Source organism: Vanderwaltozyma polyspora, genomic scaffold (genome assembly GCF_000150035.1).
Source record: "Vanderwaltozyma polyspora DSM 70294 KpolScaffold361 genomic scaffold, whole genome shotgun sequence".
NCBI classification, from domain to species: domain Eukaryota; kingdom Fungi; phylum Ascomycota; class Saccharomycetes; order Saccharomycetales; family Saccharomycetaceae; genus Vanderwaltozyma; species Vanderwaltozyma polyspora.
Genome location: NW_001834531.1, coordinates 2,357 through 17,100, shown reverse-complemented (window position 1 = coordinate 17,100; position 14,744 = coordinate 2,357). Strand labels below are relative to the sequence as shown.

The 14,744-nt window shown below is 31.3% G+C and overlaps 3 protein-coding genes and 1 non-coding gene across 4 annotated transcripts; 1 reads left to right on the top strand and 3 right to left on the bottom strand.

The window, feature by feature from the left end:
* Nucleotides 1-3,006: 3,006 nt before the first annotated feature.
* Kpol_361p4 (uncharacterized protein) lies at nt 3,007-7,812 on the bottom strand (the record flags this gene model as incomplete). Its single annotated transcript, XM_001642375.1, has 1 exon — nt 3,007-7,812. One exon carries the CDS (start codon nt 7,810-7,812, stop codon nt 3,007-3,009), a length of 4,806 nt encoding a protein of 1,601 aa, XP_001642425.1.
* A 650-nt stretch (nt 7,813-8,462) lies between these two features.
* On the bottom strand, nt 8,463-8,536 carry Kpol_361trna1. Its single transcript has one exon. It is a non-coding gene; the product is annotated as a tRNA-Ile (tRNA).
* Nucleotides 8,537-11,425: 2,889 nt separating this feature from the next.
* Nucleotides 11,426-13,309, top strand: CAC2 (Cac2p; the record flags this gene model as incomplete). Its single annotated transcript, XM_001642374.1, has 1 exon — nt 11,426-13,309. The coding sequence occupies one exon, from the start codon at nt 11,426-11,428 to the stop codon at nt 13,307-13,309; it is 1,884 nt and encodes a 627-aa protein (XP_001642424.1).
* A 244-nt stretch (nt 13,310-13,553) lies between these two features.
* Nucleotides 13,554-14,126, bottom strand: CUE1 (Cue1p; the record flags this gene model as incomplete). Its single annotated transcript, XM_001642373.1, has 1 exon — nt 13,554-14,126. The coding sequence occupies one exon, from the start codon at nt 14,124-14,126 to the stop codon at nt 13,554-13,556; it is 573 nt and encodes a 190-aa protein (XP_001642423.1).
* Between the last annotated feature and the right edge of the window lie 618 nt (nt 14,127-14,744).

The window sequence follows — 14,744 nt, the reverse complement described above, 5'->3', positions numbered from 1 at the left end:
GCTTATTAGTAATATTAATACGCTGTTTAAACGGTTTTTCCAGAGTCAGTGGCACGTTAATTCGAAATTTGCTATTAGCAATCGATTACTTGTTGTATAATTTCTCATTTCGCTCTATACTTCACCTCCTGTGAAGATTATTCATCATTTTACTCTATTATCTATGATTTATGCCATATCTATATCGTCATCATGAACTAGATTTTTTGTCTTCCTTATTATGGTAATCAGGTTGACCTTTTAGTCGAGTTTGTTACAACTCTGACTGTTTTGTTACCGGACTGTTTGTTTTTATTAATCACATTTTTTAGAATAAGGTTATTTGAATTAATCCAAGGGGTTTTATCCACTTTGGATCCTTGATTTGTATAATGTAATTAATCAGGAATTTATAAGCTCTTTCGAGTTTATATCCAGTATCTCCCTGTAAAGTGGCAATAGATAGACTATTTTCACTTTATTTCGGATAATAATAATAGACTTTCGTCTTTATGTATTTTCTCAGATATGAGATTTTATCCTTAATATCTTGTTACTTCTAGATAATTTCCTCGTTTTGAAGTAACAAGAATATTTTGTTAATTCTTCTTCAAGTACTTTCTTGTATCTTGAATAGTAATTTAACGTTACTGTTTCCAGTAAATTTGGGTATCAAATCTTCTTTGAATGAAGTCCTGGCGGGGAAGCCATGTAGAGAATCAGAGGGTTGTGGATTCTTTACAGAATCATTAATAGTAGTTGATTGTTTAGTTGTTTGCAAGGACATTTTTAATTAGATGATATTGATCCGGTGTATTAAAGTATATAATATACACATGGGAATATAATTAACATGACAAGTGTCAATTAAGATCTTGTCATTTCTTATATAAAGTGTTGGAAAAGTTTTAACGTCAGAAATAACACTTTCGTGTAAAGTAACATTTCTTTATCCTATATGAATAATGTCGTAATACGTATATATCACGTGTTACCTCATAATTCTGACATATACACATGGGAATATAGTACATATGATAATTGTCAATTAAGATCTTACCAGACTTTATATACAATGTTTAGATATTATTGACACGTCAGAAGCAAATACTTTTGTAGAGAATTATGTTGTGGTTTTTCTACCGAATCGTTCATAGTAATAGATTCTTTATTTATTTCCAAGGACATTCTTAATAAGTTGATATTGATCCAGTGTATTAAAGTATATAATATACACATGGGAATATAATTAACATGACAAGTGTCAATTAAGATCTTGTCATTTCTTATATAAAGTGTTGGAAAAGTTTTAACGTCAGAAATAACACTTTCGTGTAAAGTAACATTTCTTTATCCTATATGAATAATGTCGTAATACGTATATATCACGTGTTACCTCATAATTCTGACATATACACATGGGAATATAGTACATATGATAATTGTCAATTAAGATCTTACCAGACTTTATATACAATGTTTAGATATTATTGACACGTCAGAAGCAAATACTTTTGTAGAGAATTATGTTGTGGTTTTTCTACCGAATCGTTCATAGTAATAGATTCTTTATTTATTTCCAAGGACATTCTTAATAAGTTGATATTGATCCAGTGTATTAAAGTATATAATATACACATGGGAATATAATTAACATGACAAGTGTCAATTAAGATCTTGTCATTTCTTATATAAAGTGTTGGAAAAGTTTTAACGTCAGAAATAACACTTTCGTGTAAAGTAACATTTCTTTATCCTATATGAATAATGTCGTAATACTGTATTATTTCGAGACTACTTCGAGGTTACTTCATACGAACCTTGAAGGTGAAGAAATATGTGTCACTACAAGAATGTTGTTACATGCTATTAACATTGATATTTAAAGAGATCATTGTATATTATTGTATATTATTGTATATTATTTAGTATCTTACTTTGTACATAAAAGAATATAGAACTTTATTATTATTAACTAGTATATTTACTTTAACTTACAGATCTCAACCCTTAAGATCCTATAGAATAAACGCTTACCAGCCTTCATTCTAACGTATACCAAATTCAATATACAATTAAATAACAAAAACAGGCCAAATAATACAGTACTACGACATTATTCACATAGGATAAAGAAATGTTATGTTACACGAAAGTGTTATTTCTGACGTTAAAACTTTTCCAACACTTTATATAAGAAATGACAAGATCTTAATTGACACTTGTCATGTTAATTATATTCCCATGTGTATATTATATACTTTAATACACTGGATCAATATCAACTTATTAAGAATGTCCTTGGAAATAAATAAAGAATCTATTACTATGAACGATTCGGTAGAAAAACCACAACATAATTCTCTACACAATTACATTAGTTAAACTATATAGAGAGTTGTCATTTAGATATGAAAGAATAATTTGTTTTCTAAGATGAAGATTAGCACGGAATAAAAGAAGGTCACATTACAATACCTCTTTAGTAATAACATCATATCCTTAAAGCACTTAAGTTAATACGTGAATTCTTAATGATGTATTGATTGGCTAGCTTTTCATAAATTTTAGTTATTATTTAATTATACAGTTAATTTGGTATATGTTACCCTAAATATGGTTCTACGATTATTCAAGGGAGTCTTATGGTGGAGATCTGTATGCTAAGCTAAAGATACATTTAATTAATTCTCTTTGTGATATTTTTTATTACTGAATAATATACAAAAATATGGCATAATCTATTTTAATGGCAACCTCAACAATCTGAAACAACATCGGCTATCGAGTTTCATAAAGGTAACTTCGCAATAATACACTTTCTGTAAGTTTACAACATACTTGTTATTGGAACTGTTTATTGATCACTAAAACACGGGCACTCTAAAGTTAATATATTTATATTACGATAGTCTGGAATATTTAATCAAGGAGGCATTATTTTTTTATTTAATTTATTTATATTAAATACAAATCACTCTTTTATTTAGTTTGAAAAGTGTTTATTAATAGTGGACTTCATTGTCATTAAGAAGAAACCTCTTCATTATTCGAGGAGTCTCCAGTTACAGGACCATGGTCCTCTTCACTCGCTTCTTCTCTAAATGGTGCAAAAGTGTTTCCGTCATCTTCAGTATCGATATCAAAATTATTGTCATTAGATAAAAAACTAGTCAAGTCATTTGCATCTTCATCATGACCCTCCAAAAGGTCATCGGCTCCTTCCAAAAACTGATCATTGAATAAGGTGGTATAACTTGGACCTCTCCTACCCGTTACACGTTCTCTTAAACTTTGAAAGCTCTTACCAATAAATCTTTTGACCAATTGCAATCCCGAAAAAACACTTGAAGTCAATAAAAGACCTGTTCTAACTATATTGTTCACAGCTTTGTCGACATTGTTTTCTTCAATTACTTCATCTCCTAGTCTAATTTCACCAAATCTTGAAAACCCACCATTTCTACGAATTCCACGATCATAGATAAACCAAGCAATACCTAAAAGAATCAAGAAAGGTAAAATGAATAGTAGTGAAAATGATCTTCCATTAATCTTGTGATTTTTTCTGAATTCTTCCACTTTGCCGGGACAAGGCAATGGGCTCGAAGTTCCTTCTAGATTTAAGCCATCCACACAGGTTGAGAGTGGGATTTTTCTGTAACCAGTAGGTTTAAAGTACTCATAAGCGTCAGGATTTTTTTTACATATATCCTTTGGATCAGATGGAGTTAACCCTTCGACTAATTTACAAGTACCATCGTTGGCTTTATAATAATTATAGTCACATTCAAAATCATTCCTTGTACACGAACAATTTTTAACAATTCTGAAAGACTCCTCAAGCGGAGCACTTCCTATAAAACAGTCTGTATGGATTTTTCTTAAATATTCAGCTTGATGACCAAACAGACATTGGTTTTTGACAGGATTGAATGATACAAACTCGAAATCATCATTCGAGGCATTGTCGAGATCGTAAACACATTGTCTTGAAAAGATCTTGGAAAAATCAACACTAAAGACAGTTGTGGTACCGCCTCTAATTGAATTGGATTGCCCTATTATTAAGAATCTCATTGCAGAATCTCTTGGCACAGTAACAATATCCCTCATTTGAATTTTTTCTCCGGCAAATTTATAGTCGATCCATGTTTTACCAAAATCTGTTGAATACAATAAAGTATCCGATTCGGATCCATCAGGGATCAATACTAAAATACCACCGTGATCACCGTATTCCCATTGAAATGGGCCTTTCCTTACCTCTGTCCATGTAGCACCCCCATCAATTGTCATAAATGTTGAGCATTCATCTTTTGGTAGTAAATGTTCACCAACATTACCAACAGCGATTAACATTCCAAATGCAGACCCAGAGGAGAAAGTATCTCTTATATCATTCCTTTCGGTATAACCATGAAGATGTAAAGAACACTTCTTTAAACCCTTTCCTGAGCAGGTATACTTTTTTCCATTACTATCCTTTAATGGTGGATTTATAAATGACCAATCAGAACCATCATTGAAGGTAATTTTTGATTTTAACTTCTTAGTCTTAGTTGTTCCTCTCTCAACTTCATCAGTATTTTCAACCACATTAATTAACACTATACCTTCAAGACCTTGAATCTTTTCAAAATCTACAAACCCAGCAGAATTTCTGTTAACAGCTGATTCTAATGACACAAATGAAGTACCATTGGAGTTAGACTTCAACAAACGCCCAAATTCACCCTGGATATTTTGGCTTGTCGCTAAATGCATAAAAATAGATCCTGATTCGGAACCTAAAATCGTAAAGGATTCTTGTTTAATATCAGATAGATCTTTTGGTAAGTTGGCCTCAGCAAACTCCTTACCATCTAAAGTGGCATATGCTCTTAATTCATCATCTCCATGAGGTAAGGCGACTACTAGAAATTCTCCGGTTGACATGAAGCCAATTACCTCTTCAAAAAGAGTTTCAGTCTGTGAATCAGACTTGAAGAAGTTAGTAGATGATACTAATTTCTTTTTACCATTACTTGAATCTAATATTTGACAAATAATTTGATCTTCATTATATGGATCTTTGAATGTAGATCCAGAAAATTTGCAGTGGATCCCGTTATTTAGCATTTCTGAGAAGGTTTCACCTCCATCTGTTGTTATATATGCTACTGCATGACATTTTTCACTAAACATTGAATCGCAATCCTTACCACCATAGTAAATAAAAGTGTTTTGTTTTGTAGCGTGGAATTCCAACTTTAAACCCAATTGTCTAGTCTCGGGTAATTGGGATTTAGTAAAGGTTTGTCCTCGATCGTGAGTTATATATAAACCTCCATCTCTACCAAACAAATATGCATCTTTACTGTAGAAAGGATTGAACACAATTTCAACTATTTTCTCTCTATTAGTATTTACCTTCTTTATATTCTTACCACCGTCATGAGATACATAGACTTCATTATCCAATGTCATCATTAATAAGGATTCATCAGAAGCCGTATCGAAGTATTTGTAGGTCAGTAAAGCACTGTCAAACTTGTTTTCAGATACAGTTATAATATTATCTGGGTTTTCTGGGGAATCAACTTCAGTACATGGGACTAAAACGTCTTCAATTTTCATATCAACCTTACATAGAGTATTGACAATGCGCTGTTTTGGCTTTAGACTTATTTTTCCATTTTTAGCTTTAGCACAGGAGCCAGATAAACTCAATAATTCAAAATCAGCAACACATTTTCCACTGCTATCTTTAACAAATTCGTACGAGCATTCATAGTCATCATCAGAACATTTTTCGCAAATTTCTTCTGTATATGCCAGATCATCATAAATCTTTCTCATTAAACATTTGGAATCAGCCCTTCTTCTGTCAAACCTATATTTAGCACCATTGATACAATTTCCACCAGCAACATACCATTTTTCTAAGTCACTATCAACACAAGCTTTTTCTTCAAAAGCATCAGAAAAATCTATTGAATAGACAAAATTCGTCTCCTTTTTGTCATTCCAACGCCATCTACTGCCACCAGTGCTATCCATACTTAAACCATTTAAAATAAACGTCAGGCCAGATCCATCCGGCGTAGTGCTAATTAGCTGCATTGGGAGAATCGTTTTTTCTAACTGATATTCAGTCCATGTTGTACCTTGATCAAGAGAATAGTAAAATTCAGATTGTGGGTCGTCATCACTCTCAGGATCATATGGAACAGCAACGATAACATTCCCATGATCACCAAATGCAGTTGCGGTTTGGAACTCAAAAGCCAATTTCCAACTAACACCACCATCTCTAGATATAAAAGTTTTTGTTTCATTCCAAGATGCATGGTGTCCATCGGAAACAGCACCATTTACCATCATAATACCAGGGGTAATAAAGTCAGGAGTACCAAACATTGACATAATATTCAAAGAACAGCTCTCAGGAATGTCGATGTTACATGAATATTTAGACTTATTCTCCGGGTCGACAATCTTCAAATTGGACCATGTGTTACCGTTATCAACAGAAACCTTGGATCTCAATATCATTTCAAAGCTTGGCCCTTTATTTCCAAGATTGGGATATTCCTGTGTATGTCCAAAAAGAGTTCCTTTTAAATACTTGAAAGAACTTATTTGTCTATAAGTTACATCGTTACTATTCATCCATTCAATGAAAGTAAATTTTGTACCTCTTGAGTCAGATATTAAAATGTCTGAGACAACGCTGTCTGTATGGTGCATTTTTTTGTTATCTTCATTTTTATCACTTGAGTCCTTTTTATCAGGATTTGTTCTCAAAATTGGCATAGTTAGTCTACCAACTGAGTCTTCAGAGATTAAACCATTTATCATAAATCTTAATTGCGTTGGCATATGTGCTTCTTTAAAGGTTTTGAAATCTTTTGATATCCAAACTTTCTGTGTCGAATGTCTATTGTATGCATCATCTTGAGTTATAACTAAAAGTTGAGAATCGAAAGCTTCAAAATAATTAACTAAATAACCTTTAAGCTCTGGAAGTTCTTCGAATGTTTTTCCCCAATTAGATGTCTTTACAAAACTAGATACCAAATATGTCTTATCAGCCTCATTTTTATCATTAAATTTTTGACCGTAGAAATGTTTCCTAGTACAATATATTGTAGAATCTGTTTCGGTATTTTTAGATTGTTTACTAGCGATGGCAAACTGACAATTCAGAGTGCTATATAACAGATTGCTTTCCTCCCGTTCTTTCAAATCAATATTCAATTTTGTAAAATCCTTGCCAGAGTTCGTACTTATGAAAACCTCATTACGACAAGTTGGATCTCTCATAATGCTGTTCAAAAAATTATCAAACAGAGAAGACACAGCTCTCTTTGTAATGCTTCCATTAGATTGTTCCTCGTCATAGTCACAAACATAGCATTCTGCTAAGAGTATTTCTGGTTTAGTTGGATGGGAAATTAAGTTACAGCTTAACTCAGATTTACTGCCATTTGAATATTCTTTTTCATTTATTTTTACAGTAGTCCAAGTTTTCCCTTGATCATCAGTCATATAAATCTTATTACCAACTTTTGAGTTTGCAAAAGCTCTAGTTTTGGGGTATAGCTTATCGATCCAACTCCACCTAACGTCATTAATACCCTCTATTGGTCTCCATGTTTCACCATTATTATCAGATATAGACAAGAAAGTATCCTCATTCTTCAAAATTACCTTGCTGTCGTCAAATGGATATATATTAAACCAACCTGTTGATTCAGTTCTTACAACCTTTGGTTTGAATTGATCAGCAGCATGAACATAACTGGATATCAGTATGCAAGTGGTTAAAAGCCATTGGGATAATAACATTTCCCAACTTGCAAATATTATACTTATCCAAATTCCCTGGAAACAAAAGAATTTTCCTCAATCTTAAGCTTAACTTCAATTCTTCGATAAAGGAGAAATGAATGAGTGCTCAAATTACACTATAAGCAATTTCCAAAGCTTTATCTTTATTTTATAAAAATATTGACTTGTACAGCAAATGGTCAATTGGAGATAGGTTCGAAAACTTAATAGCGGTACAGTTGTAGACTAATAGCTGATATCTAGCAATGAGCTTGTCTATATATCGCATCTGTCTTGCTCTTAAAGTTTGCAACAAAACTTAGTCTTAAAAGCCTTTATTTCAATTGAACGAGGAAGGGGACTGACTACAAATTAGGTACACGTGATATATTCATGTTGCTGCCAGACAGATACCGCAACAGATTTGTTAAGAAAAAAATAGATATGGGACAATTAAAATAAAGAAGTTAACTGTAAGGAGATACAGGCAGGTAAGGTTTAGGGTTCAATTATATGTTGCATTAGTTTGTTTTCATCTTAGAAATATGTTTACACCTATGATATAATTGATTAAAAAGTAAATGTTATAATAACTTTGCCTGATGCTGTAGTTAGAGGAGTAGATCAAGTTTAGTTTGATGTTTTATAAAAATATTATCAAAAATAAATGGTCCCTAGCGGGATCGAACCGCTGATCTTGGCGTTATTAGCACCACGCCTTAACCAACTGGGCCAAGGGACCTTCGAATTGTTGGAAAATAAAACAATTGGTTGCTTTAAATTCTGTAAGAAGAAGACTACTTTTTTTTTTCTTTGCCACTTTATTTTCTCTGAAAGTTGTGAGATTTAGCATTGAATTACTCCTGGACCCCCAATTTTGTTCATTGTTATTATAATTATCATTATTGACAGAATTATGAGGTAACACGTGATCTAGACGTACTACGACATTATTCATAAAGGATAAAGAAATGTTACGTTACACGAAAGTTTATTACTGACGCTGAAAACTTTTCCAACACTTTATATAACAAATGATGAGATCTTAATTGATACTTGTCATGTTAATTATATTCCCATGTGTATATTATATACTTTAATACACCGGATCAATATCAACTTATTAAGAATATCCTTGGAAATAAATAAAGAATCTATTACTATGAACGATTCGGTAGAAAAACTACAACATAATTCTCTACAATTTGTTGTAACCTAAAATGTATGGTTTACACTAATAGGTTTCAAGGTTATTCATATCACGTGATAAATGATATTTATTGCGCTAATAACATTAATCCAATTATTATAGTCATAAACTAAGAGATAAAGGTTACATACCTATAAGAGTCTAGAACAATATCATGATCCGATAAATTATATGTATTGATCGAATAATATTAAAGAACAATGATCACTAATGATATAATGTAAAGGTTATGGCAGTAAAGGTTATGACAGTAAAGGTTATGATAAATTGCAATTGATCGATCGCCAATGGCATACTCGACCTTCTAAGTAATTGCTAAATCGTATCATAAGAAGTGAAGTGCAAAGGAGTCATAATTTATTATCATAAATTAATAATATTAAGATTATGATATTGGATCTAAACGTATAAAAAGGCATGACATTTTGGCACATCTAAAATATTGTTTTGAATTACGGTGGTTCAGTAATTCCTAGTATTGAAACAATCTGGTGTTTATAGCAATTATGAGAGCAGAGCACTAATTTCAAATGTTCCATATGACAGGAAACCTCTTTTGATTATTTCAAAGGAATCAATATTATAACTATTAAAGAAGGGAATCGTATGAAAAAGTCAGACAGTATAATTAGAATCAAGAAATATTAAATATGATACATCTGGTTAAGCTTAACCTTTCTTGTCAAGAATTGGCAACAAATGTTTTTGTCCAGTAATCTTTTTACTCTGAGTTACTAGGATATTCACATTTTGAACCCCACGCCCTTAAATAACTGAAATTCTGCAAGGATTATAATAACATGATTGGTGGTCACTACAGGTTGGGCTGTTTTATTGAGCTGGTCTCTGGTTGACATAAATTTATATTTTCTTTAATATATATCCGAAATATATCTTGATTAAACAAAACACAAAAACTTTTATTTTTCTATAGTAAATAATACAAAGAGACAAATAATCAATTTTACTATTACTAAGTTACTTATTACACTTATTCAACTTATTCCATAGTTATATATATAAATAAATTACGTTTGAACCTTAATTCCTCAATAATTTTAGTTGGTTCCACTCTATCATTTCCCCAGTTTTATACAAATCGAGATTACTTTAATAAGATGTAGTTAGTAATTAGCTACATGAAAAATGTGAAGAACCTAAATAAATATCATTGCAAGTTAAATGAGTAGTTCCAGTAATTATAAATGTCTCAATAGTTCTAACATGGAACATAACCTCTATGAAGTATTCTCTCTTATAACTGAAAACAAGCTAAAAATGTAAATATAAACCAATCAATTATAGCAAGTGTTGAAAGATTAATAGAAAAAAACTTCAACTGTGAAATGTAAATAATGACACTCTAGTATCAAATCAAGTTTAAGAATATATTGTTTTATACTATCCCATGACTTTTCAAGTTTCATTAATTTCATAGTACAGTGAGTTAAATAGCAAGATTTATCATAAAAAAATAATAATAACAATGTACCAAGGCCTGCTTGCTATGCATCAATAGATAGATATCTAGCATAACACTAGCAGGTAACCTGGCAGATTGACTCTTGAAAGAATCAACCCAATTAAATTTATTTCTGCACAATTACGGCTCCAACAAATATCAGATTGAGTTTGCTGGGAATTTGACATATGTGCAAAACATTGTTACAATAGTCTAATAAAAGGAATAAAAAAAACACAACTTCAAAGCGTCATCTGACACACTTGATCATTAGACATTGCACAATTAACTTCCATTGATATGTTTGTCTATCTCTAGAGTAGTATTAGTATTGTCAACTATAAATTATAGATTAGAAATAGTTATAAGACATCATCTCTCTTTGATTTTATTTTATATACAAATTTTCAATTGTTAAATTCGATTCCGACAATAGTGGGATAGAGGTAGGGTAATTTAACTGTTGTTACATAGCAATATAATTCATTTATATTAGGGTTAACGTATAAGAGGTATAGTAAAGACAATGTCAATTAAATCAACATATTGAAACTTATATCATTTAAGTTGTTGTATATATATTTCTTTTATGCTAAATATTAAAATATAATCAATCTTCTTCATTCTTTCTTTTTTGTTAATAATAGAGATATAGTGTATAGCATAAAGATAGATAGGCAAGACACTCATTTTGTTCTTTAACTTTTTTTCTTTTTTTTTTTTTTTTTTTTTTTTGAAAAAGTGCTACACGAAACATTTTTTTTAACGCGTTTTGATCTAATTCATTACACATTATTCGATCCATCTATAAGATTAAAGAGATATTTCAAGGTATGCTATATATAATTATATTATTAATTATTGCTAAATTGAATTTGGATTGGACATTTTAAGTATTGATTCATCGATATAGTTACATAATTATTTATAAACTGAGATAGAATAATAAAAGATCAACTATGATTCAGGCAGGAAATCTACAGATATACTGGCATGAATCACAGCCAATTTACAGTCTTACCTTTCAACCTCTAGCATCGAATAAAAAACTGTTCACTGCTGGTGGTGACAATAAGATTAGAATTTGGTCATTGAATTTTAATGACGACCGTTCTAAGATTGAATCTATTGATTTTTTATCCTCTTTGACTCAACACGAACAAGCTGTTAACGTTGTGAGATTCAATTCATTGGGAAATATATTGGCTTCTGCAGGTGACGATGGTCAATTGCTTTTATGGAGATTGGATGATGAAACAGTCTCTAATAATGGTGTCAATAAGGAAAATAATATCTTGCTGGCAAGTGATGAAGATTCTGAAAATTTCAAGGAATCTTGGTACGTATGGAAAAGATTACGTTCTAATTCCGCTTCAATATCAGAAATTTACGATATTTGTTGGTCTCCAGATGATAGATATATCGTTGCTGCTTCAATGGATAATTCAATTCGCATATTTGATGTAGATTCAACAAAACAAATTTTCGCTACAAATGATCATAATCATTACGTCCAAGGTGTTAGCTGGGATCCTTTAAATAAATATATCTTCTCTTTATCTGCTGATAGATCATTAGCGATATACGAAATTATATTTGATCCAAATGATCCAGTATTAATTACTAATTTGAAATTGAAAAACAGAATATCAAAAGGTGACTTACCGCAATTAGATGAGAATGGAACTTTAAATCATGAAATCGTGAAATCATCATATTTGTTCCATAATGAAACTTTACCATCATTTTTTAGAAGATTAGCCATATCTCCTTGTGGTAATCTATTATGTGTCCCATCAGGTATATTTAGAAGTAATACACAACAACCACCTTCCTCATCTACTTCTTCAACAACTGATGGTAATCCTACCACTGGTACTAACAGTAGCATTTCCACTAACAATAATAACAGTGAGTTTGCAAATGCAGTTTACATTTATACAAGATCGTCTATAAACGATAATAGCAACAGACCTGTCCTTCGTTTGCCATTTTTGAACAAACCTGCAATCGTAATATCGTTTAATCCAAACTTTTATCAATTGTCAAGTTCTAATGATACATATTGTAAGCTTCCCTATAAATTGGTATTTGCAGTCGCCACTTCAAATGAGGTTCTAATATATGACACAGAATCTGTAAAACCTATTGCCGTTATTGGCAATTTACATTATACTCCATTAACAGATCTATCGTGGTCAAAAGATGGAGAGGTACTTATAGTGTCATCAACAGATGGTTTCGTTTCCTATGTTTCAATGTCATCGGATGCATTTGGAGATAAATTGGAAGATGAAAAGATTGCAGAATTTACTAAGCCAGAAAATGAAATTAAGTCATACAAAGCAGAAACTAATACTAATTCAAGTATAGCTCAGAATAAAAATGAAATTGTTCATATTTTACAGGTGAAGAGGAAACAAAAGGGCTCGCCTGTAAAAGATGCCAAGAAGACTAAAGTGTCAGAAACTTCAAAGTCTAATACAACTTCACCAGTTAAAGATAAGAGAAGAGTTCAACCAATTTTGATAGATTTTAATTCAGGAAAAGAATCTAAGAAAGAGGAAGACAAAGGGGAGACAAAAGAGGTTGTTAAAATTGATACCAATATTTCAAGTTCGGATGAAGAAGGCGATGAGAAGGCTTTACATTCCAGGATAAATAGTGAGGACTGTGAATCTAGAATTAAATCAGAGAAGGAGGTAATAAAAAGTTTACCTTCACCAACTCCAGAAACCTCTACGGCTTCTGATAACATAATTGGGGAAGCCACTGAGGCTAGCACAGATGTAACGATAATTAATTCGCCTATTAAAAATCCAAAAGATACACCACCTTCATAATGAACTCATGTCGCAATATATATTTAAATTAACAACTCATATTCGTTTAATGCATTTTACTTTATATATACGGATATAACTACTATATTATATGTAATTTTAAATATGTGATGTGATACGTTGCACATGCATACATTTTATCATCAAATAAACATTCCACCTTGTCATTCTGCCAATACATTTACAATGTACACAGCCATAAATATAGACCCCAAGGTGTATATTTCTTCATTAGGTTTCAAACTCATTTCACCAAAGATGAAAACTTTTCATCCTCATTTAATTTTTTTTCAACTGCCTTTCTTGATTGCCAAATCATATATTTCTTTCTTTCTTCCATGTCTAAATCCTTAAAATTGATATCAGAATAATCGGCTGTCAAAGCTACATTAAATTTGCTTAACAAATTATCTGGTTTGATATTATTCTTCTTTCTTGGATCAGAAGATTCTGCGGTATCATTATCATCGTTTGAAGGTGAAGCTCTATAACCTGGAGGAAATGGAAATTCCTCTCCTCTTAAAAACTTTTCGACAGTTTCTTCTACAGAGCCTGTTTGTGTCAAACTATATCTGATCTGTTCAACATGTAGGGATGGCGCAAGACTTTGGACGACTTCAATCATATCATCTGTAACACGTCTTTTAAAACGTCTATTAGACCTTGGTTGTCTCTGCTGTTCATTATTTTGGTTCGATTGTCTTTGAGAATTGTTCAAATTTTGAGTAGATGGATGTTCATCACCTTGGAAAAACCATTTAATCAGGATAAATCCAATGACTAAAGTCATTACAAATGTAATAGTGGAAAAGTCCATTGTTGTATAGATCAAAAAAAAATACTATTAAGTTATTCACAAATGGATTGTAAGAATATCGCGAGACCTCTCAATTAAATAAACCAATCACCAACTTCAAAATAAGTATCCTGTGTCTCTTATAACTGATAATTCTTATCAACACAGTGCCAACAACAATATACATTAAATAAAACTAAAACTGTTAAATAAATCGTTCATCGATTGGTAAATTAGTACGCATCCTTTTATCTAATTGATATTCGTTTCAAGTTCGAATCGATTTCGTCACGGGTTGTTGGAAGTAATGCGCAAGCCAAATCGGTTAGCTATAGTGAGGGTAAATGATGATATACAGTGTTAGTAGAAACCAAAATAGAATAATATAATATAATATAATATGGTATGGTATGGGAATGATCAATGTCTAGACCTTAATACCTTTACTACGTCAAATTTAAAACAGTTAGGTTAAATATTATTTATATAATGTGATGGTCTGTAAGAATTATCTCAAAACGATGTCTAGCATTATCATAATATTCGATTGATTTTTTTTCTTTCATGGTAAGGTATAGGTAAAATATACCTCATAATATAGTAATAGTAATCATTGAAAAGCAGCCTAGGGTAACAGAA